This window comes from Corvus kubaryi, unplaced genomic scaffold (genome assembly GCF_017639235.1).
Source record: "Corvus kubaryi isolate FWS band 111438036 unplaced genomic scaffold, C.kubaryi_AGA036_p1.0 37396, whole genome shotgun sequence".
NCBI classification, from domain to species: Eukaryota; Metazoa; Chordata; class Aves; order Passeriformes; family Corvidae; genus Corvus; species Corvus kubaryi.
The window spans coordinates 28531658-28556449 of record NW_024581135.1 but is presented as its reverse complement, the minus strand read 5'-3'; the positions used below and the strand labels follow the sequence as shown (position 1 = coordinate 28556449).

At 40.7% G+C, this 24792-nt stretch overlaps 1 protein-coding gene across 3 annotated transcripts in view; it reads right to left on the bottom strand.

Annotated features, from left to right (window-relative positions):
* Window positions 1-24792, bottom strand: part of HECW2 (HECT, C2 and WW domain containing E3 ubiquitin protein ligase 2) — a 170786-nt gene that overhangs the window by 34245 nt on the left and 111749 nt on the right. For all 3 annotated transcript variants that reach the window (XM_042041512.1, XM_042041511.1, XM_042041513.1), the window contains 10 exons: window positions 23764-23933; window positions 21125-21267; window positions 17942-18042; window positions 16036-17373; window positions 14639-14734; window positions 11262-11412; window positions 10786-10889; window positions 5918-6042; window positions 5133-5318; window positions 630-764 (listed from right to left, as the gene is read on the bottom strand). In XM_042041512.1, the coding sequence (XP_041897446.1) occupies window positions 630-764; window positions 5133-5318; window positions 5918-6042; window positions 10786-10889; window positions 11262-11412; window positions 14639-14734; window positions 16036-17373; window positions 17942-18042; window positions 21125-21267; window positions 23764-23933 (2549 nt within the window). The remainder of the gene's footprint in view (window positions 1-629; window positions 765-5132; window positions 5319-5917; window positions 6043-10785; window positions 10890-11261; window positions 11413-14638; window positions 14735-16035; window positions 17374-17941; window positions 18043-21124; window positions 21268-23763; window positions 23934-24792) is intronic.

Genomic DNA, 24792 nt, shown 5'->3' with positions numbered 1-24792 from the left:
TAAAGTACAACTGAAGTCCAAGTCACTGCACATACACAAGGTTACAAGTATAAAGAAGTGACAACAATAATATGGAGACAGCCAGTGAAAACAGTGCACAGTGACATATCAACAAAATAGTATTTTCCATGTATCTCTGATCAGAAAGTAGAGATGAAATACATATGCAAAGGCACGTAACAGTCTGATAAACATGTATGTGGTGAGATTTTTTTATACTTAATGGGAAGGTTGCAGAACTAGGTGTACAGTCACACATGCATCTTTTCCCCCTTTTATTTGTCACAGTTATATATCAACACACTCAGCAGATACCATGCGAGACAACAATACACATTTTGTCCATGAAGGAGTGGATACAGGAGCTGGTAATCTGTAATCAGATGCTCTCCTGTGGTTAAGTGGGGTTACTGCAAATTCGAAGTAAGAGATACTCATGTTTGATATTTTTCCTCTGAATTCACACATTTTTAAAGCAACAACGGCTAGCAGAAAAAATAATAAAATCGTTATGGATAACTGCTGCCCACTTACAGAAGAATCATGCTCCTCACAACACGGAATGATGTGAAAGAGGATGATGTTAAGTAAGGAGGTGTTTGTGAGGAGGAGGCACAGACCCCACTCACCTCCCCAGCACTGTGGCTGCGCTGCCGAGTGAGGTGCTGCCGATGGACCAACGCGCTGGTGGGCCTGCTGCTCTGCAAGGGCAGCCGCGGGTCGATGAACGTCGTGGTGCGCGAATTGTGGTCGACAAAAAAAGCCTGCAGAAGGAGAGACAAGACAGAATTTATGGCCAATCCTTGTTTTTTTAAATTATGTCTGAGGTTAACGCCTATTGGGGATGTAGGTTTCATTCGATCAGGTGGGGCTGTGTAAAATCTGTTACTGTGGCTTGCATTTCCCTTCCGCAGAAGGAGGATAACACTCTTCCATCCCACTGAAGGGATGAGTTGTTTAATGCCTTACTTTGTTCATGTCTATAAAGTCCTTTGGAATTCACATCTGACAAGCATCAGGAGTGGGAAGCTTTATTATGACTGTCAAGAAGAGAAGACTTGAATATTTAATAAAAGTAATCCTGGTGTATTGTCCTTTTCATTCGCCTATAAGCATCTAAAAAGGTGTCATTAAGTGGCAAACCCATTCTCTTTTGTGAAGTATTTACCATATAATTATGAACACAATTGGCTGTGTATATGTCAAGTGTATTCTTGCATCCAGTGATGAACTATGATTACAGGCCAACAGACATTTCTGCCATATTCCTGATACAACTATTCCAAGTTCACTGACCTGTTCTTCTAGAAACCAAAACAAAATGCAAAAAAAAAAAAACAACCCAAAGCACCACCCCAAACAAAAAAAAGACCTCTCAAAACCAAAAAGAAAGGTCAGCCAAGAACACAAAGATGATGGCACCGAAAGTATTTAAATCAGGCAATTGATGAGAACAACCACATATTGGCCAGTCAACCATTTGCTGAAAACAAGGTCACAGAAACATGTATCCTGGAAAATGAAAACCTCCTACAATTCTATCCAATTTGAACCAAAAAGTTTTCTAAGCCCTGAAATTTAAACTTTTTGCAGCATCAGTGTTGTACTTGGAAACCAGCACTGTTGCATTTCAACATACTCTGTGTTTTCTGTCACAATACTGGAAACATGTGGAAGTGGCAAAAAAAGGTCTCTGTTTTGAGCAGGAGAATTACAGGAAAGTGACATCTGAGGAATCAAAGAATCTGGACCAGCAGAGAGGTGGTTAGGGACTGCAGGAGCCATTTCTGCGTTTGGCTACCAATGAGGTACTTTGACCACAGTTTCACAAACAATTTAGTCCTGTGGTGTCAGCATAAGAAACATTCTCATCTTTCCTCCTCTTGACCACTTGTTTCATCCCCTGGGTGCCCTTCCTGCCTTGTGCTGGCACAAGTGTTTGTGTAGCCATGCAGTGAACCCATTAGGGGAGCTGGTCCAGGCTAAAATTACTCTTTTAGCCCCTCTTCCTGCTGGCTCCTCTAACCTCGGTCAGCTCACCAGAGATGAGAGGAGAGCAGAACCACTCTTCTGGCAGCAACATCAGCTTCTAGTATTCATGGAATCATTGTTTCAGACTGCTTGGGAAAACCAGACCAGAGAAAATGCAATTCTTCTGACTGCTCTGAAGGTAGGAAGACAAACCAGTGTGTCATGCTATACAGCAACTAAATGTCATTATGGATTGTGATGGGAGAAAATGTTCATACTTCCATTTCCCAAGGAAGGAGAAGCATATGGAGAGACACCACAGCTGCAAAACCCTGAAAGTGCTCCAAAAAAGAGCACCAAGCCCCCTGCAACCCCAACGGCAATCACCTGTACCTGTAGCCTCTGCCTACAAGGAAGGAATCCCGCCACCTGAGCAGTAAGGAAGAACTCTGTTCTGACCATCTGACATAGTCACAGATATGCAAGTGAAACTGTTTCACAGTTCAAACACTATAAATTATATTCGATAAATGCAATTTTAATTGCTACATCTGAGCCTGATGCAGAACTTGTTTACTTTGACAAACAATGATGCCACCTGCAGTACAAGTATACAGATCAGAGAATATGAAACCAGTGAGAAAGCAGAATGAAAACCATCATGACATTTATATTTGGGGCCTGGAAGATGACTGGAAGAGACTGCGGGAACACAGCCAGTCTTTCTGAAAATTTTGCTCCTGATTGGTAAGATCTAGTTACTTTACTAGCAAGTGGTTGGTATAGGGTTTTTTTAATATCCTTCTATCTATTTTGTCTAGTCTGTGTACATTTATAAGATGTAAAGCACTTTCAGCAAAACACAGGTTGATTTCATTAAGTCAACACCATATTGTAAATCACTTATTAAAAAAATCCTGATTCAATATAGGAGGTAGTACCACCTAGAGCTGCACCACTCAGTTCTGAGTTAACGCAGCACTCTAGTATTGCACGCAGTGTTCCAAAGCATTCTATTTCAATAACATGAAGATAAAGACAATCATATCTTATTAAATATGAATGTTTGCAGGCCAGCTCATAGTAGCCTACTTTAAAACAAAGCATAAATTAGCACTTTGAAGCTATGGTGAAGATAACCATTGGAGCTTCAATGCTTTGGGCTAATCTGGACACTGGCACACAGCTCAAAATACAGTGTGGTTCACAGTCTCCTTTCAAAAAAATTCCTCGCATAACTCCTGCCTAGCTATAATTCATAAATCTACAATGCTTGAAGAGACTGACATAAAATAGGTAGTGCCAAAACTATATTTAGCCCATTAAACATGAATAGTTGCCCCAATTATTCTTCCAGTTAAAATCTATGAATCTTGCTAAATTACTTTTTTTTCCTATTGAAGACTTCAGTAATCAATTATGGTTTCATTAATTGTAGAGAGAAAAAACAAAAATGTCCTCTAATAACTTCCTATGTATTTGCACATCTTGCAGAGAACTAACTAAAAAGTACATACACTTGCATCTGGCTTTAAAATATGGACATGTGCTTACACACACTGCACAAATGCACTTATCTGTATGATGTCTGTGTGTATGTACATGGACAGAGCAAGGCAGAATCTCAAAGTTCAGCTCAGGGGCCTATTTAGCCTATTATGATGCTTCATCCTACCACATTTTCCAATGGCCTTCTGCCTCCCTGTAGTCAGTGACTGATGAAGGATCACCTGTAATGCCCATTAGAAACTACATTCTAGTCACACCTGACCTTTTAGGGAGGACTGCATGATGTTATGTCCTGTAGGGGATACACAGAGGAGCCAAAGAGGAGTGGGCAACTGGGCTTTGCTGTGCAGCTCTGGAGGGAGTTTGGAGGTGGGCAGTCTCCAGCTGACCTTGGAAGACACCCCACAAAGAGGACAAGCAAGCCGGACCACACTGCCATGGGGGAGTGAAAACATCACTACTCAGCATCGCAGCAGGGCCAGAACGATCGCTGTGCCTCGTGAGCAAGAGCACCAAGCTCTCACTGTGATATACTTGAAGAAATAAAGGAAAACCTCTTCTCAGCAGGGAAGAGTAGTTAAGGAAAGGAAACAATTATATATTGTGTTATGGCTAATTTCTACCTGCTTCTCTTTAGGTTTGTGCTTTAATAAAGGCAGGTCCAGTTTCAGTTTGGTCTCCCCAAGCACTGTTCTTGCCATGTACTGGCCCTGATCTCTCTCAGGTGCTAAATAGGCTTTTCCACTGGCCACAAGTGGCACTTGTGACAAAGACAATTCAACATAATGAAAATGAGTAATACTAAGACTAATTCAAAATGAAGAAATCCCAGTAGGAATTTATTCAGTGCTTCCTCTTCCTGATTAATACTGTGGTAGCATTGCTGTTACCAAATACCACATCAGAAATCCAAAGGTCTAATTCTCTCTATGGAGCACATATTAAAGAAAACTGAAAATTGCCCTATTCTTCAGGAGAAAACTGGCCTCTGAAGAACTGAACAGAACAAGAATGACTTAAAACAGAAAACAGTGAGGCAAAGAACAACGTTAGTAGAATTGCACATTCCTAATTGTGTGTCTAATGAAAAAACAAAGTGCTTTTCGGAGTTAAAAAAATCTAGAAAACAACCCTCAGGCACTTCCACCCTTCAGTTTAGAACTGTCTAATCTTTCCAAGCATCAAGATCATTTTTTATATGGACCCGCACAGCTAACCACATCCAGAGTGATAAATGTGAGAACCAAGAAGTTTAATGTGCCAGTAATCCTAATGAACTGATAAGCCTTATCACTTCCTCACATGCTAATCACAACCTATTTTTAACCCTCCTGTTTTCTGCAAAAAATATAATGGTCTAAATACTGAGGGTGCACTAACTTAAAGTTACATTAAACTTCACACCACAACTATAAAAGTGATACCAAAATATTTTTTTAGGAAATTGAAAATTGATACCTGTTTAAAAAAAGCAGTGAGACTTGCAACTATTTAAGATCTCTAATACCTCTTAAGGAAACCTACTCCATACCATCTTTTTCCTGTTAAGCAATATACAACCACCAGAGTGATCATCCCCGGAGCTCTCTCACGCCATCCATTTTATCTCAGAAACTGATGGACACAAGGCCTTCTTAGCACTGTAGAGTTACCTTGCCCTGATGGTCATGTTTCATTTCCCAGCCCCTTGGCAGCTCCAGCTGTTTGTTGGCAAACATGTTGAGGAAGCCCACCAAATCCCGGTTGTGCTGGTAGCGCTCGAAGTGGTGGGTGTCCCGCCGGACTTTGGTGATCATGTGCTTCAAACACGTGTTATTTGTAAACATGCGGTAGGCACTCTGAAAAACACACAGCAGCAAAGGTTTTCAAAGAGAAAACTGCTCTTACCACAAAAGACAACCTCATTCATTGTAAGTGTGCTTGCAGAAGAAAAGTTACTCATTCCATTGCTTCTTCTTACAACATAAATCCTGTTACACAAAGAAACACCGGGGAGGGGGGACCTGTGCAAAAAGAAGCACTGAAGAGCAGGCAAAATAGGAAAAGGAAGATAAATATTAAGATGCTTTTTGTTCAGATATAAACCAGGCACTCTGGGGGAAGCAAATCATACCATTAAGCAGCAAAGTCTTTCTCAGAATTGTGTCTCACCCTGTGCAAAGCACAGTAAGAAAGCTATTGCTTCAATAAACAAATAATTTTGTGTCATAAGAAAGATGAAGAACTGAGTGGAAAATAAAAACTGCTATCATGCTGAGCTAGGATGGTTCTGACAGCTCAATAATTGCAAGGGATGATGATGAGTGAATTTATCCAGCCTCCCTATGTACTACCAATATCTTATCATCAAACACTGAGCAGCATCTTTGTACACAAAACAACTGCATTTATAAGCACATATTTACGAAAGCCTTTGAGCTGTAGCCACCATACTCACAGGGTTAGAATGCAGCACTGTAAAGAACTCTGGGCTGATAAGGAATTTCACAGGGGGAGACTGGAGCAATAAAGTAAGTCTGGATCTGGAGGTAGAGTGAGGCAGCACATTCTCTCTTCGAAAATCTAAGAGCAAAGTAAATGACAAAGACTTCCAGCAGTTATTACCAAAGCATCACTGCAAACAACTACATTGATTTGAATCACACAAGCAGGGAAAGCATTAAGTACACAACTATTACAGATTTACCGAGGATTCTCCACACAAGTGTACCCAAATTTCTTCTAACATAACACTGAAGTTTCTGAAAATATTACAATTTTAATTTAGTAACATTTACTTGTGGCTTTTGGTAAATAATCATTAAAAAAAATCACATTGAATTATTTGGGTTACCAAGTTTGTGCCTGTATATAAGATGAAGAAAGTCCCCGGGGCATGTCTGCACCACTATATTTTAGCTGTATGCAGGTAAGTTATTTTCTAAATGCTAACGAGTGGACATAAAAGTCATTGTACACTTATAAATGTTTCATTCCTTCTTAAAAAACAAACAATAAATCTGCCATTACCACAGCCCCAGTCCTGATACAGTATTTAAGCCGTTTATGTAAGTAATAAGCAGGATGCCAAGGAAGTACCTTTCAAGTTTCAACTTCCAATAAACATTTGTGTCTTCTCCTAGCAACTACAGAAGTGCCCTGATTTTTCTTCAGTACCAGGAAGGAAGTGAAAATACACTGAGTGGTGTTTGCTACAATGTCAGAACTGTTGCCCCCAATTCTCTTTGAAGATATTTGGAAGCATATTTATAATGTAAATGAAAAACTGTCATAGGTTAGCAAGCGTAGTCCCGGAAGGGACGTCCTTGCTAAGGGGTGCTTACAGTTTCCTCTGGGAACTGACAGAACCTATCAGCTGGCCAGTTTGAATATGGACAATTTTCTAAGCCACTTAAAGTTGTGATCACCTCTGTGATCCACATTTAAGAATAGGCAAACTCCCCCTCCAATCGCTCTCTCGTTTCCGGCGCTGGGACAGGTGGCTGCAGGCCCCGTGTGGGGGCCAGCGGGCCCGGCCAGGCCCTGCTTGGGCCAGGCCGGGCCGGGCCACGGCCATCCTGAAGCCATGGACCTGTTCCAGCCGTGGAACCCCCCCCACTGCCTTGCCGTGGGCAGCCGGAGCAGCTCGGCTCTCCCCCCTCTCCACTGCGATAAGAAAAAATTCAACATTCCAGCTGTAAAGCTGCAAGGCCGAGGTGAGAGTAACCCTTTTATTGCTGTGAAGAGCTGAAAACCTGAGGGAAGAGAGAGAGGAGATGCTTAAAGCTGAAATTCTGTTGTGAAGCTATGATATATCAGAGTATCCTGTTGTAATTTCATGAAGATATGGGGGGTGGAGTGTTCAATTCGTGAGCAAAAGCACCTGCGCTGAGATAGGCAGATGCTGACGCAGCTGTAATTTCATGAGAAGTTTGGACAGGGAGAGATGAACCAGATGAGGACTTTTGCTCCGAACGGGAAAGGAGAAAACCTCAGTCCGTAGAGATGCTCCCAGAGATAGTCCTAAAGATGAAGATGATGAAGACCCTTTGCTCCCAGGGAAGGAGAAGGGCCTCTGTTTTTGTTTCTGAACGGCTCAACCTTAAAAATTGTACCCCAAAAAACTTCAAGAGTGGACCCTCGAAGGCAGTTGCGGGAAAAGCTGCAAGTCGGGGGAAAGGACTCACACGCAGGCAGAGAGACTCCTCTTCCTAAATGGACTGAACGATATTTGGAAGTGGGCGGCTGTCTCGTTGTGATAATGTTTTCATAGCATGAGCAAGAAGAGACTTCTCTTTCTAAATGGACTGAACAAGGTTATTATGGAAGTGGTAAACAGACTGAACATCTTAAGGGTTGTCTTTTCACATCGTCAGTGGGAGAAGGGAGGAAGGTGGGGGGAGGAGGAGAGTTCTGAAGGTGGTATTTTTTTTTTTTTCTTCTTTTAGGTCTGTTAATAAACTTCTTTATATTCTTTCAAGTTTGGTGCCTGTTTTGCATTTCTCCTAATTCTTATCTCACAGCAGATAAACAGTAATGAGTATTTTGGACCAAACCACTACAAAAACTGCAAGTTCAGATTTGGTCTTCAATGATTTTAAACTAAAATGTGTGCTGCCATCTACATTTCAGTTTCTTTCTTTTTTACACATTGCAGTATTTGCACACTTCTCCATCAAATGCATATTAACCATGTAGGTCGCAGCTATCACAGAAATAAAAGATCATAACACACAAGAGCAAGGAGAGAGGCAGTGAATGAGACTCTAAACTGAGGAAAAAGTAAGAATAAATTACAAAAGAAGAGGAAAATAACATAAACAGGTAAAATTCTAAATATGGATAGCTAAATATTATGAAAAAAGGGAACGGGGAAAATAAAGACATTCATTCTAAGTATTAGAGGAAACCAGGAAGTGGGAGGGTAATTGGTAAAATAAATGAACAAGAGGATTTTTAGAAACACTACTTAAACAATAGACCTCAAGCTCTCCCACATGGAGCACATCAGTGGGGCGAAGGCAGAGTGGTACAAAGGCTCCTGAAGCTGTGCCTGAATACTTGGGCTGGGAGTGTCTTGCAGACATGCACTGAAGTTACATGTGAACTCTGTACTGATACAAAACTTGGGTGTGCACCAGGCAACTCTCACAGCCTGGAAGATGCTGTGACATGCTGCAGATACATCCTCTGTCATATTCTGGGCAATCTGGAAACCAGAATGGCTCACCAGGTGAGTTTTTATTGCAGTCTGAGGCTTATGAATTTGGTTTATGAGAAGTTTATTCAGCTGAACTTGCTGGTTAGGGTTTGGCCTGAATTTGCTTAAAGCCGATTTGTGTACAGCACAAAACATCTGGCTGCACATGCACAAAGATAGAAAGGGAAATGGCTACAACAGAAGTGAAGACTACAAGTAATAAAAGAGAACACTTAGGTAAATCTCAAGCTCTACAATGACTTGAAACTCGAGAAAGGGTGACATTGCTTGCACATCAGATTAATTTAGGAGAGAGTTTTATAAGAGTATATCAAGACCATCTAGAGACAAAGCCAAAGCACATGACACCACACAGCTATGCAAGGGACTGGATGGGTAACAAACTTTATAATGTACTAGAAAATCATTAGTAGGAAGATGACAAAGGGAGAAACTGCTTAGGTAAAAGAAAAAACAGTTATGATCTTCAGAACTCAAAAAAAAAGGTCTTTCTTTCTATCTTCATTCAAAAGGTTAACACTGGCCAGACAATCAGAAGAATGAAAAAACGAAGGTGAGAGAGAGCAGGTTAAAGATCATGGTGCAAATTAAAGGTTTTCAAAGCCTTTAGGTCAGGTGAAATGCATTCTAACTGTTAGGAAACGAGGTGGAGCAATCACTGAGACACTGGTGGCTCTTTCAGAGGTCTGAGGGAGTTCTCAGAAGGAAAGGGATAAATGATGTCCACCAAGATGTTTCACCAAAATCTCTCTGGGTCTGGTCCTACTCATTATTTCTACTAATGACTGGATAGGGAAGACAAAACTTGCTCCAAATTAGGGGATTCTGCAGTACTTGGACAGCAGGATGGACAAGATTCAAAACCACAGGGGCACATCAAGAAAGTGCAAAGATCTGTGTGCAGTTCGGGACAATCTGTAGAGGGATTCCTTGTGGAATATAGGATACCCCAGGAGGGCTTGGGCATCCCAGGGCTGTTGCAGAAGTACCCCTGACGGGGCCTCAGGCTGAAAACAGGCTTGCAAGGCACCTGCTAGCCGGCAGCCTTGAACAGCCTTGGGAAAAGGTACACACTGGTCAGCTCCCCCGCTGCTTAGAGGCTTTCTCATGAGAAAGGGGCGTGAACTTTGGAAAAAGTGTAACTTGGTGTAATGGAATAATAAGAGGGGAGCACGATGCTCAATTGTATCAGTGTTCGTATCGTGACTCTGGCTGGATTCCCCTGCTCCCGGGACCCCCCCCGCTACAAAAATCAACTCACAAACACCAGATGAAAAACAGGTATCTGTGCCAAAGTTCTGCACACAAGGATCAGGACCTGATTTTAGCAGATCAAAGACTGAACACTGGTTAGTGTCAAGCTATCAAAAAAAAAAAAAAACCAAAACCTTCTGCAGGAATGTACAAGGAGTATTTTATGTAGGACTCTTCCACAACCTCTTCAGTACAGCAGAGTCATAGCTTTATTTGATTTTCTGAATTTCCTCAGAAGCTGAAGACCAACTCAAGACAATCCTGAGTAGGCCAAAAAAATAATTTGAGACCTAAAACCAGAAGTCACAAGGAAAGACTAGGAAGTAATGGATTTAAGGGTATGTTATAAGAAGAGTGATATAAGTAGACTGTCTAAAAGAGCTGAAGAATGCCCGTCAAGTGGAGAACATGTTATAAGAACTCATGACACTGTATTTGGTAAGTATGGCCTAGGAACAGCTCATCCAATCTACCTACAGAGATGTAGTTGATGACTGCCTGAAGCCCTTTCTAGTCCTATATTCTACAGTTTTAAACTGCATTAGCAGAGTCAAAACATTTGTATGCCAGACCACACAATTTTAATTTTTTTCACTGCAAATGTCCTGCTTTCTTAACCAGTCTGGTACTGACAGGAAAGTGCTCTGAATCTCACATTCATCTCTTCAGCATATTGAGCAGGCTGAGTCATAACCTTCAAAACTAGACAGCAATGAAAACAAATGGCTTAATTTTCACACAGATTTTCAGAGGAAGAAGTTAGGGTTTGCTTTATGTACTCTCACTAAGTCATCTATGAGATGAGTGCTCTCTTCTTTAGAGAAGGGGGAAAAAATTATTTTTCTTTTAACCTGAATTAGAATGGTGAAATTCAGCTTCCTCTGCAGCTCCATCCACAGCACTTGTGTGCTCTTCAGGCCTGTCATTTGTCATCGTTCTTCGGATGCTCTGGTACCTAGGGTTGGAAAACTGGATTTTATATGTAGTATGTGGTAACTATGACCCAATTCTGGCTCCTAGGGAGCCTGCCCAACTTTTCTGTCATGTACATGAACATATATTGACCTCTGATTTCTGCAGTAATAGCCTTTTGAATTTCTGACAAGCATTATCAGATGTATTATTTTTGGTCACATAGCTTAAGATCACAGGTAGAACCCAAAGTCCTGAAAGCCCACATGCAAACTAAAAGCAATAGCCACATAAAAATAACCACCTAAGGCCAGCTGTGGTAGCAACTGTGGCCTTGTCTCCATGCTCAGCCTTGCAGTGGTGAATGCAGTTTTGCAAGCACACAAAATTCACTAGCACCAAGGGTAATTCCTACCGGCGATTCAGCTGTTCCATCTGTTGTATGGAATTTGACCTCTGGAGAATCTGTGGCGCTGGGGGAGCTGTAGGTCGCTGCCACGTTGTTGTCCTGTTCACGTGGTCCACGTAAAAAATCCGTCCATGGCTGTCAATTCGAGCCTCCCAGTCTAAGGAGCAACAAAATACCGTAAACTATGGAGGGCCTCGGGTTTATTCCTTTATTTGTTTTAGCTCTGTCACTTTTGTAACCCCATCCATTGTTTCAAGTGTCTATTTCTCTTTTACAGGATGACTTCAGCATAGAGCCTTCTTCCTGAAGGGTTAAGAGGAATGGCTTTTTCCTATTTTATCCCATAAGTCAAATTCCCTACTGTAGGTAAGGTTCCATGGAATCCATATCTAAAAATTTCCATTCCTTTTTCTATTCTATTTCCCTCTAACCAGTAACTGTCCAAGACAAAAAAAAACCACCCAACAAACAAAACATCTGTATACTTAGTTTAGTTCTCTTGGACTGAAGCAATTCAAGACCCAATCTCTGAGGCTTATTCCTGTGCAAAAGGCCAACAGGTAAGTATCAAAATTCTTCCAAAGCTTGACACCCGCCATTGTTTTTCCCCAGCTAGTAGTAACAGTAATAAAATAGATGCCAGTGCTCTTCCTGTGTTTCCATCTACCTACATTAAAGGTAAGCAGACCTGCCAAGAAAGATGCTCAGTTATAGCACTCCTTCATATACTAAATGTATGTTCCAGAGTTGCCAGTTATGCAAATATCATAGTAAATACAGCTTTTTGTGTAACTGTAATGATGCCCATCGATTTTGCAGAGGAAGCTACAGACAGTGCTAGAAGTTTGCACCACCCCAGGAGAGCAGAGAGGAAGGCACTGGGACCTTTCCCCAGCCACAACTACCTTTCAGTGCTCAGCAGAAACCTGATGCATCACAACACCTGGGCCTCATTCTGCAGGCTTTTTGGGTTAGGCACACCATCTGCCCAATACCTGCTTGTAAAATGATCAAGACACCAAGAGACTGAACATAGCTGGGGTCTATGTAGCAGTTGTAGTAGTAGTAGAAGCAGTAATAATAACAACAACAATAACAATAAGAATAAGAATTACTACTACTACATAGACATATATATATATGTACACAAAAAAATACACAAAACCCCACATCTATACAGAAACAGACATGCCTGATTCTTAGAAACTTGCAACTACAGAAAACGTGCAAACCATTTAGCACATCACTTGAAAAATAGTCTTTGAGAGCTCAGAAGGGGTCTAGATGAGGCTTTCTATATTGCAAGTCTAAGTGAAAGTACTATCTGCTGATAAAATAAAAACACTCGAGTTTTTTAACCAGAGGTTGTAAACAAAATAAAACATCGAAGTATTCCGGGAAGAACAGAATTGTTCATTGGAAAAAAAAAAAAACCAAAACCAAAAAACAAACAACAAAAGAACCCAAAAAACCCCTCAAACAGTTTACATTTGTGAATTCATTATCCTGCTTAAATTTCAAGCCCTAAACCACTGTATAATAAGCTGGGATTTTTCTTGTGGTGTTTATGCCCCATTCTGACACAGTCACCATTTCTGTAATATGGTCTTGCAGAACAAAAATATTTTTGCCTGCATTTAATTTTAAATACACAAGTTTAAACACTTGGGCAACGGCTTCCAAAGTAAAGCATCCACATCAGTGTTGTGATGGACAAGGCTATCTTTGCTACATTCCTAAATAAGGCTATTCCATCAAGTCACTGTTAGTCAAATGTGTTACAAATAGCATGCTGAATTGCAAGATTGTCATTCACTGAGGTTTCATGGTCAAGCTTTTTAAATTTTTACCCAGGAATGTAGGAACTGGAGCATATTGTTGCACATTATAGGCAGAAATACAAGATAAATGTTTAAGTTCTGAAAAACTGAAAGAAATTCACATATTTTTCTTTCTTACTTTCAAATTCTGGTGAAACAAGAAATTGAATATAACCCAAATTACAAAGAAATTACATTTTAAAACTCAGAATCATAGTCTTAATATTTTCTCTAATTTTTCAGTATTAAAATATGAAACCTGTCACACATGTGAAAGCAGAGCTTTGGAGTGCAAAGTTGGATCTAGGCATTGATGAGTATTTAAGACTTTATTCATATTAGCAAATGGAGATTGCATTGGGCTTTGACTGTAAAGGGGCAATGTGTACATGCATCATGCCATGCATGACTGTGCAGAAATCCAGTAAATGTCAGAAATGTTAAAATACTACACAGCCAAAGCTTTTTCACGAACGCGCCAATAGTTTTTCCAAGTAGTTATTGTAGTGTATAGTTTGTTTCTGAAACCACAGAACTGGACCAGCTAACGCTGTGCATTTCTGAAATATTTATCTCCCAGACACAGTTTTGTAAAATGTAAAACTGGTACATTAGGGTGGCAGTTAATTAACTTGAGGATCTACACACAAGATTAATCTGATTGCAACAGACACAGCAGGGAGCACAACCATATCATCATCCTGGTTTTCCACACACAGCTATATCTGTGTTCTGCTATCCTTCCAGTTACTTGCTCCAATTACAGAGCAAACACAATCCCATACCATACTGGCAAAGAGGGATCTGTTCATTTCACACTAAATATCTTAATTCTTACACTCCTTTAAAGTAACAGAGCTTTGCCACAGACTTCAGTGGGTCTGAACTTACCCTTTTTTTTTTGCATAGTTGCTTTAGAGCAATGTTTGCCTATTAGCTGTGTACCTTTTGGGGTGGGGGGTGTTCCTTTCTTTCAATACCTAATACTGGATAGATTTTCACTTCCCAAAGTTTAGGCAAGTGAGTAAGTTCAACAATTGAGAGCAAAGTATTTTTCATATGCATTGGAGAAATTACAATTTATATGTTTGTTAAGGCTCATCTAACTGTTGCTTCATGTCCAGGTTTATTTTAATATAAAATCTTCACTCTGTCTCAAAAAATGCAAAGAAAACACAGACACCTTAAAGCTAATCTGAAGATAGGAAAGATGTTGTATATTCCTTTGTAAATCATTACCATACAAGAAGTATTCAGAGATTTCAGAGTGCTTGACACCTCCCAGTGCCTCACGAGCACCATCACCTCAGCTCCCTGCCCCTGTGCTCTGCACACAGAAAAGGCAGCACGGTGCCTTCCTGCCTCTGCATGAGTGACATTCAGCAAGTCTGTGTGCACCAGGTGTAATTATCACAACAACAACACTGGACTTAATCATCACTCCTCACTTCCAACTTCTCAGCTGTTCATTCTCGGTTCCCACATTCAAAAAGGAAATGTAATGAGATCTCAGCAATGAGACACAGGCAGCTTATCCCCCAGTTAAAGCATGGAGAAGCTCACTTGGTGGCAGAGCCTCATCCACCCTCTGGTACCGGCTAACGTCCTGACGGACTGAAGGCAGAGACCTCAAGGGCTGATGGCCATTGGCAGGAGAACCTGCAATCAAAACACACACAAATTATTTTCTTCAGTCAATGTGGGGAAGCCCTAGAGTTGTCTCTAAACTGAGTAAGCTATGTTAAAGCTTCTGCAGGACTACGATATTTCAAGATATCTATAACAGTCATCTGTTCTTGGGGTCAAAATAGGTTATGCTGATAGTTCTAGCCAAGTGATTCCTCTGGGATGTCCTGGTCCTGGAAACATCACCTCTAGGATGTGCTGCATCCATCTGTGAGCAGCCAAAGCCAGGGCACAGAAACAAGCTGTTCCTGAGCCATATCCCAGGACAAAGCTCCACCTGGCGCCCTCCAAAACCTTGCTTAAGAGTGGGAGGTAAAACTGTCCATTGTCCTTCCTTGCTACAGCCAAACTGATCTGCAAAACATGATGCAATCTAACACCTAATAAAGAGCATCCCAAATGTCTAGAAAATGCTGTAAAATACTGATTGTATTGGAAATAAATACCAAAGTTATTATTTCCAAATCAACAACCTGTTTATGAAGAAATTAATACTGATATATAACTCCTGATATGTTATGAAAAAGATGCATTTGGAAACCCTCTTGATTGGATACAATTCAGTCCCTGAACAAACTGAACAGATAATCCATTTTTAAAGTTGCTTGGAAACAATTCATTAGGGACACATTTCTACTTTTAGCGATTTTAGTGAAACAGAAAATTCTCAACTATTAAAATAATTTTTAAATCAGTAAGAGTTTTACAATGTTAACTTGGGTAACACGTTCCTTTCCTCCCAAGGTTCCAGTGCACTAGGATCCATCTGTACAGAGAAGGAACTGGGAAAAGGAAGATGAAGAGCCTGAAGTTGACCCTAAAATGATTATTTTTCCTTTCCCCTTTCTTTTGATTGCCCTTATGTTTTAATGCTAATATAAAATATTCAAAAGAAAAGAGCCAAATATAAATTCTACTTTGCATTTCATACTTTTAGGGAGTTTTGTCCCTCCTCATTACCATTTTCATTAGTGAGCGGGGTAATATTGTGGAATTCTTTCCTCCTCTTCATCCTTCTCACTACTCTCTCAAGAATTAAAATCTATCCAATTTCAAAATCAACAGGTTTTGGATATTTCAGGTTTGGATTTTTCATTAAATCAAAAACCCCCAAGAGTCTCTTGAAGAAATAAATAAATTCAAAGGAACAAAAAATTCTTGAAAGATAATGAACTTGAGAAATTAAAGATCTTTGTTTTCAGATGTTAATTTTTGTAATTTTTTTTTACTCTCTGCAGTAAAGTCACTTCAGAAAGTGCCTCCTGCAGTGTTACCTCCAGTAGCTCCTTCAAGCTGTGCTGTGGCACCCTCACAAGCTGCTTGTGCTCCTTCAATTTCTTCATCCTGAGACTGGCTCTGGGCAGCTGCTGCCTGCAGGCTTCTTCTTCTTTGCCAGATTTCTTCTGCTTCCTCTTGGTCTTGCAGTTCACCTGTCTCAGCCTCCCGCGCCTCCTCCGGAGGTAACTGCACCGCAGGCAGCGAGCCAGCAGCACTCGCAGAGTCCTGCGCTTCGGCACCCGGCTCCGCTCCAGCTGCCTCGGGGGCACAGGCTCCCTCCTCCTCCTCCTGAGAGGAGAAGGCTGGAGTCTCGGGAAACCTGGCGCTCTCGCAGGAAGAGCAGCGCATTTCCACGGAGGAGCGCCGCACCGTCGCGCTCTCGTTGCAGGAGCTGTCGGCTCCCTCCGCGTCGCTCTCGCCCTCGGGCCGGGTGCTGGCCTCGCTGACGCTCTCGGTGCGAGCGGGGTCGCTCTGCTCGGTCTCTGACGACAGCTGCGAGGGCTCCGACCCTTGGTCAACGGACTCCGTTTCGCTGACGCCCCTTCTGCTCCCACCTGCGGCTTCAGCAGCTCCAGTGTCCGCACTGCCAGGAGGCTGCTCTGCCTCCGGAGCGGCAGAGGACTCGCTGCCAGCCTGCTCAGCTGGTGCTTCAGCCTGAGAATCCTGCAGGCTTTCGCCTCCTTCCTGGGGAGGTGGAAGGTCTGGGAGAGAATCTTGCTGCTCATCAGCTGATGGCAAAGGAGCATCGGAGGCTGAAACCCTTTCACTCTCTGCAGGCCCTGGCATTACCTGATCTGATGAGGAACTCATATCATTTCTTTCAACATTTCTGGTAGCACCATTAAGCATTACTAAACCACCATCATCTTCCAAAGAAGATGGAAAACCCAGGTCTTGATGTAGCTCGTGCTCCTCTTCATCTGAGTCAATGTGAAGCATAGCATTAAGTCTTGTGTCAGTAGGGAAGCTGCTCCTCAGTTTTGGGGAGGCTCCACGTGGACGGTCACCACAGGCAGATGTCCCTGGTCTGGGATGGTTATTGTGTTCTATTGCATCAAGATAGTCATTTAGTGAGTCCTGGCGACCTCTGGGAGGGGATGATCTTGAAGCCCCAGAGGTCAGCTCATCCTGGTCTGTCTCCAGAGTCCTACTAGTCCTTAAAGAGTGTCTCAGGATTGCGTCTCCAGAAGATTCCTCAAAGACTGGGCCATTGGAACACACTGTGGATGTATCGTGATGTCCTGCTGGCATGTCCTCGTCATCAGAGGGGCTCCCCAAGTCTCCATTTACGGAGGTGGTTCCTAGCAAAGTGCCAACTGTTTCTGGTGAAGCATCTGCAGAGACAGAAAGACTGAATGTGAAACACAGAGCAGCAACACACAGTTCATGGTACTTAAATTATATAAAGATACACATCCTTCAAGATGCTTGCTTATTTTAATCAGACAACTGAGGGCAGAAAATTCAATCAAAATAACAGAGGCATCTACAGTGTTGGAACAGCAGTTAGAGAATTTTCTCTGCATAAGTCTATACTGTTTTGTAGGGTATAAAAAATTTAAGGGGTGTGAAGTATGACTTTAAAGGATTCCCATTTTGCTTTCAAAAGACAGAGCACTGCCAAGCATAAAATGAGAATCATAAGCAGATTCATTTAGAATCTGTCCAACAAAATCCAAAACAATATCCTAAGCGTTGGTGTTTTTGGAATTACCATCTCCAAAGCAGTACCTGCCATATCTAAATTCTGAACCCCAACAGAAAAGAATCTGTAGTAGGGGGACTGTACACAGATGAGAAAGTATATATGTCCTCAACGACAGAAAATCCTACACATAGAAATACACAGAAACTCTCTCCTTACTGGATCTCTGGAGATCCAGATCATTGAAAAATTCTCACCTTCATGAACGGAAGATGTGATTTCCACTTTGAATTGGAGATACCCACTAACATGATCAGCTGGGAGCCTTCTGCCAAGATTATAGCTGAGAACCTGGTCTCTGCAAAATCAAAAATATTGGGTTTTTAAAAGGTTTTCTGGTTTCATGTTTCCAGTATTTAATTTTTATTACGGCCTTAAAATCAGCCACATACTCTGGTTTGCACAGAAGAGCACAAACACCAACAATGGTGTAAAATACCTTTCGTTAACAGATAAAGCAGCCTAAAAAACTATGTTGGATCAATTCCAAATACAGATTGTGCCCCCACCAACTCTGATACATCCCTAAATATCTTAAGTTCTAAAGAAATCCAACTGCGAAGATCCCTCTCCCCATACCTCCTCCTTTCCCCAATACAAAATATTTTATAATTAACAAAACCTTTCTGCCCCCTTGTGGTTTTTACTATGTACAAAAGTCACAGAGAGTTTCTTCATATTTTTTCACATTCAACAAAGCACTTCTGCATTCTGATTTAGAAAAGCTATTAATGCTTGAGTTTATCTTCAAATACGTTCTTAAGAGTTACTGAATTCAGTGGGGCTCAGACTAGATTAGACACTTGTATCAGCTTGAGACTTTGGATCGGATCTCAGGTTGTACATTCTTATTTCGGCACAGCCAGAATTCACAGCCCCAGCTCCCCTCAGCACAGCTGGGACAGCTGAAGGAAGAACAGGGAGCTACTAAAGACCACCACAGGAAATTATTGTTATTTATGCACATAACTTTATACTGGTATAAGCACCTCTCCTTTACTGGGAGCACTCCTACTGCAAAATAAAACAAATGCAGTTATTACTGAAATAAGCTGCAGCAGTTCTCATAAACTTTTAGGGAAGATAAAAGCCCTGAGTGGACAAGCAACCTCCCCTCCCCATGCTGCTCTGTAGCCCACAGGACACCAAATCACTGCAGTAGCATCTCCAGGACCTGTCACAGATTCCTCATTCTGTACTCCAACTCTTCAGTCAGACATCTGAGGTTTCCAGTTTTTATATAAGTTTTATATTACTCCAGGCCACTTGAGAATAGAGGAAACCACGACATGAATAATGCCTTCTCTGTATTCAGCTGAATCAATTCTAGATGATTCTCATGCTCATTTATCATGTTTTCCAGGAAATTAAAAGCCACTGGCCATTTCTTTACACAAACTTGTGAGCTATGACTACAGTTAAAAGTGGGGCAGAATTTATCTAAAAGTGGTTGGTTCTGGATTTCACCTTTTCATTCATTAATAATTATCCTTGACATCACCAAAATGACGGTGTCATACTTGCTTGACCAAAAAAAAAATGCAAGAGAATTAGCAGTTAACTGTATATTTTGTACATTTCTGTTTCATGTCTACATTAACCACTACTTTACTTTGCAAAACCTTTGGTGAAATATTTTCTGTCTTTACACAAAAACTGAAAATGGACAGATGTATTACAGAAGAAGAAGCAAAACAGATTAAATGTCAGTTCTAACAGCAGTGTGGCAAACCAACCAAATACCCATATTCTTGATACATATTTATTATACTGCCTCTAAAATCCTAAAAAGATTTGATATATTAAATATACAGAATTGAAGTATGGAGAAGAAAACAGGAAATGTCTTCCAGATTAATGGCTTGAAAAAACAGAGGTGAGAACTGATGAACACAGCAAACGGGTAATTTCCACAAATTGCAGCACCAGGAATCCCAGAGCAGAAAAACATTTTGGTGTTTAGCAAGGAAATAAACACCCTGCACTAGGTTTTCACACCAGCCTGTATCACAGTGATATTTTTGAGTGTATAGCAGTGTGCAAACTTATTAGAAAAAGCTGCTTGTTCAACTTAACACAATTTGCTGAAACTCAAAAATGAGGCACTTACTAGAAAAGTTAGATTGTACATATACCTACATTGTTTGTGGATACCACAACAACTGACAGAACAAGAGGACACAGTCTCAAGCTGCACCAAGGGAAATTCAGGTGGGATATTAGGAAGAAGTTTTTCATGGAAAGAGTGGTGAAGTACTGGAATTGTCTGCCTGGGGAGGTGGTGGAGTCACCATCCCTGGGTGTGTTTGAAAAAAGATTGGATGTGGCACTTGGTGCCATGGTTTAGTTGAGGTGGTGTTAGGGCATGGGTTGAACTCAATGATCTTAGAGGTCTCGTCAAACCTGGTGATTCTGTGATACAATACAAATGGGCAGGCTTTTCTGAAAAATGTTTTTAAATAAATTCTGTATCAGAAGGTATTATCAAAATTTTAAGCTACTCTTATAATTTTATCCTTCTTTTACTTACCAATGTAGACACGACTTTGAAAACTTAAAGCTGAAAACTGTTTTCAAATTGAATTTGATTTTCTCCCCTCATGCAACTTGTTACTTTGAGGGGAATATCTGTGAAAAAGGAGGCCAGTTTGTATAAAAGTGTGATGACACTGACATGCCCTTAAGCTTTAAAGAAGAAAATATGCATTTAATTTCACCATCATTCCTCATGGGCCTAATCCAGTGGCTTTTTAAAGTCAATGGAGACACATTAACTTTAGCAGACTTTGAGGCAGCGCCTTTACAAAAGGCACACACAACAGTTGAATTTTGAGTCCCATCAATGAGCTATTCATAACAAAAGGCAATTTTAATTGTGTAGTACCAGAAGCACTCTGAAAAGTAAGGAGTCACAGCAGTTCTGGCCAATTAGCTGAAGGGATTTAACATCTCTGATTATTGAACTGACAATTAAAAAGACTTGAGCTGTACAAGAAGTCAGTCGATTATATCTGCTTGTTCTAAAAAATTTGCACACAACCATGTAGTATCATCATAGTGCCTTGCTTCCTGACTAGATAGCCAAAGGGTAACTTTTTTTGTGAATTAACATTTTTTATGTAAAGAAATTAAGCTGAAAACAAAATACAGACACACATCAACACAAACATGGGTACATGTATTCAAGACAGGGCTAGAAACATTGCCATTTTCCAATCAGGCAATAAAGCTATTAAAATTACTACTACATTCCTTACTACAGATGTAGTAAGAATTTGCTGGTCTGTACCAGTAAGCCAGAAAGGCTGCTCTTTGCCAATATCCTAGATGCTGAGTCTTCCTGCTGAACACAAGTTAGCATTAAGAATGTATTCATTTACCCAATTGCATGTCTCTCTAATAGTCTCTGAACAGGTATGGTTAACTTCCCAAGGAAGCGCTTGATGATTGGACGACTCTTGGCAAATTTGTCTTTAACCTCAATTTCCAGGACATCTGTTAGAAGTGCAACAAAAGAATATTTCTGGAAGGAAAGAACATATTTGACACCATATCAATACACCTTTATTCAGAAAGTATATACTTAATTACTACTAATGTGCAGCAAACTCCGAAAGTAATGACTGATGACAGCAGTTTCCACACGGCAAAATAATGTCAACATCATTTATTAACGAATTTTTGCATATATAACTAGCTTTTTACTATTTTACATTCCATTTTACTGTTCCTTGAAAAGAATTTCTCAGTAAGAAATTGCACTGGATTAAAGCACTTTCAGGGTCTATGTCAGAAAGTAGAAAGCCACTGCAAGCTATCGCTTCCTTCTATTTGCACAGGGGAAAGCAAAAAAGAGAAGGAACCCTTGCTGTACTCTGTCAGGTCAATGCAGGAGGAAGGAAGTTAAGTGTCTCACTCCAGGCTGTGCTCAGAAGAATTTCCCTCCCAACACTATGCTTTGCATTAATGTTTTGTATGCATGACAGGAAGTCAAAAGTGCAGTGCATATACAGAACATTCTGGAGCACCATTACTAAAGGAGGAGAATTTTCCATGGAGTTTTGCCCCGACATTGACAAATGTCAGCAAACTCCAACAGAACCTTCTCCCACACTTGGGGACTTTAAACAATATGGTGCTAATTTACAGAAGATTTCTTGATGTCTGGTAAAATCATTCTTCCACCTTTCCCTCCATGGGAACATTAACACAGTTGCTCTCTTCAGCCTTCATTTTCATGCATTTTGTGGGTACTTCATCTCTTAGATCTGTACTGCTCTGTCAAGTGTGCCCAAAGATGGCCAAAATATTCAAAACTGGCACAGGGCAAATGTTAAGCAAGCATGTTGGCAGACACACACACCTACATACAGTGTGATGATAAACTACCTTAGGAAAACAAGCTTAGGAACCCAACATTTGTATTTCTCATCTAGATTTTACGATATTCCAAATAAACAAGCAAAGTATGGCATAGCCTACTCAGAAAAAACAAAGTCATCTGGTTACACTTTTACTATCTGCTACCTTTAAGATATCTGAGCAAACCACAACCTGTGTACAATGCCTAATACACATGTGGTTAGGTAGCCAAAGATATATTGAACAAGGAACAAAAGGAGAAACAGCTCCTCAGTTCAGCTGTAGGCATGAGATAAATATATTCCAAAAAACCAATTAAACTGGCTCAGGAATAACATCATTTCCTCATGCTGGGCAACTGTCAGAACTGGGTTCCTCTGATAAACAGAACTTAAAAATTTGTCACTCTCAGTTTGCTATAGTATCACCAATTACTTTGCAGAAAGTATTAGATGTAAAACAGGATCAATTCTGCACCACTAGGACAGCATATGTAATGGGATCATAACTGCTGCTGTCAGAGCATTGCTACAGGGAAGATCCAGCAGCTAAAGCAAGCTGATACAACTCCTGCACCAGTAGACATAATCACTTTTCTAATAAGCTTCAAAGCCAAGGAGAACTGGAGGAGAAGTAAAAGCGGGGAGAAAAAGAGTAGATTTTCTTTCTATCTACTGGATAGATGGATAGACAGACAGAAAACTGAAGAACCAGTTTAGAGATCTGAACTTGGATTTTTCAGAAGATTTTAAGACTATTCACATCTACAGTCTTTCCCACAACCAAGCACCCCAGGGCAGTGCTAATGCTGGCCCTGCTCAGTTCTGCTTTACTGCTTGTTTGGTTAATGATTTGTGGAAACATTTCCCAAAGCCTACTCAGTTTTCATCTTCCTAAAGAATACTTCAACATTCGCCACAGTACAGGCTTGCCAGTCCTGAAAGGGCTATGGATGTGTGTCAGTAGTTTCACTTTGCCACATAAACATTTATCTTCAAAAGCAAGCCTGGCTCTCCTGCATTCAATGAAAGTTGTGGGGCTGAGTTCCTTCCCTGGGATCTGCACAGTTCTCCCAACACAAACACATTTGGCAAACTGGCTTCTGCCAGACTGTGTGTTTGCCCCCCTTGCTGAGTGGTGCTCTAACACCTTCCTGGGTTTTCCTTCCTGCAGTTGTGCTCGCAGGGGCTCCACCAAAGAGCATCCCCTCTGCCTGACAAAACTGACGATTTGTCACCTGCTACACACCACAAAAACACCATTTCCAAATGAACAGTTGTTGCAATCATTGAGCTTAAATGTTCATGTAGTGTACCTTCTCTTAAAGAGTCTTCTCACAACATAATCCAACTTTAACTAATTTATTTTTGCAATTTCAAGAAATCTACAGGGTGGCTAAGTGAGTTCAGCTTTTTTTAGCAGAGGAGGGAATGAAAACCTGCCAGCAGCTTAAATACCCGTCTTTAATATGCAGATGATAACTGTTTCTATCCACCAACAGGATTCCTAAAATGACTAAAATTTCTGTGTCACTTTAAATACCTTGCTACAAAAGAAGCTCACAGCTTTCAGAGAGTAAGGCCTAATGCATGAGGAGAAAGTGCAAGCCTGGTACAGTGCATCAGCTGGCAGAGAGCTCTCAGCAGGGATACATTACCTCTCTGTGCCAAACAGGATTAGTTGTGTTACTGATGATAGTCGACCTTCTTTCCTGGCCATGGTGAGCAAACGTAGGAAATGTACTTTTCTTGCCTGGCTGAATGGACATCTTTAGATAAGGATCAGGGTTGAAGAACATGCCCTTTTTAAGTCCAGCTGCTCTAATATCTATAAAGCAAAACAAGAAGGAAGGAAAAAAGGAACTGAGTAAATTAAAGCTAGTTCACAAAGTAGTGTACTCCTAAAATACTACCCAGGAAATAAATTCACCACAGATTACTAAATAAAGCAACTTAAAAGTACTCACACGTTAACTGGATCCAGTGTACAGCAGGAAATCAAGTGTTTTCCCAAAAGAATATAAGGAAGAAAGGTATCAACATCCTCATTTACATTTGAGCCTCCAGTTATTTGTAAAACAAAAAGCATAAACTTGTAGATCACCTACAAATGCTTTTCTCAGTAAGGTATGTACGGTATTTCCACTCAAGGAAAGAAAAGAAACACTGACAAAAACGGCCCAAAATGAACCACACAGTACTTGTTTTGTTTCTAGGCAAGGAGAGGAGGCAAAAACTGTATGGGAGGTAATGTAGTGAACAGACACTTTCCAAAAGTTCAGTCTTTGATAAATGTAACTTATCAAGTCTGCTCTGGACTATGATGCAATTTTTTCCCAACAAAGCAGATAATCCATCCCACATAAAAAGAGGCAAAGTTTTCTGAAAAGGCTTCTTTCTTCCTAGGGAAACCTCAGTACTGCAACCCTCGCAACTTACAATAATAAATAGTAATTTCCTCAGAAACATACTGTCATGACTAAGGACTTCAATGATAGTGCAAGCTTCAGCAACAAGAAAAATAAAGAGGTACTTTTTATAGAATACTAGATTTTAAATTTAACTGTAAAATATTTCTCTGTTTCTCTGTAGGTTTGCTGAAGCACAAGACTCATGTCTTTTTCCATTAAGTACACCGGTATGCTGCATGCAGTAATGCAACTGGCACATACAATTTATACATGCAG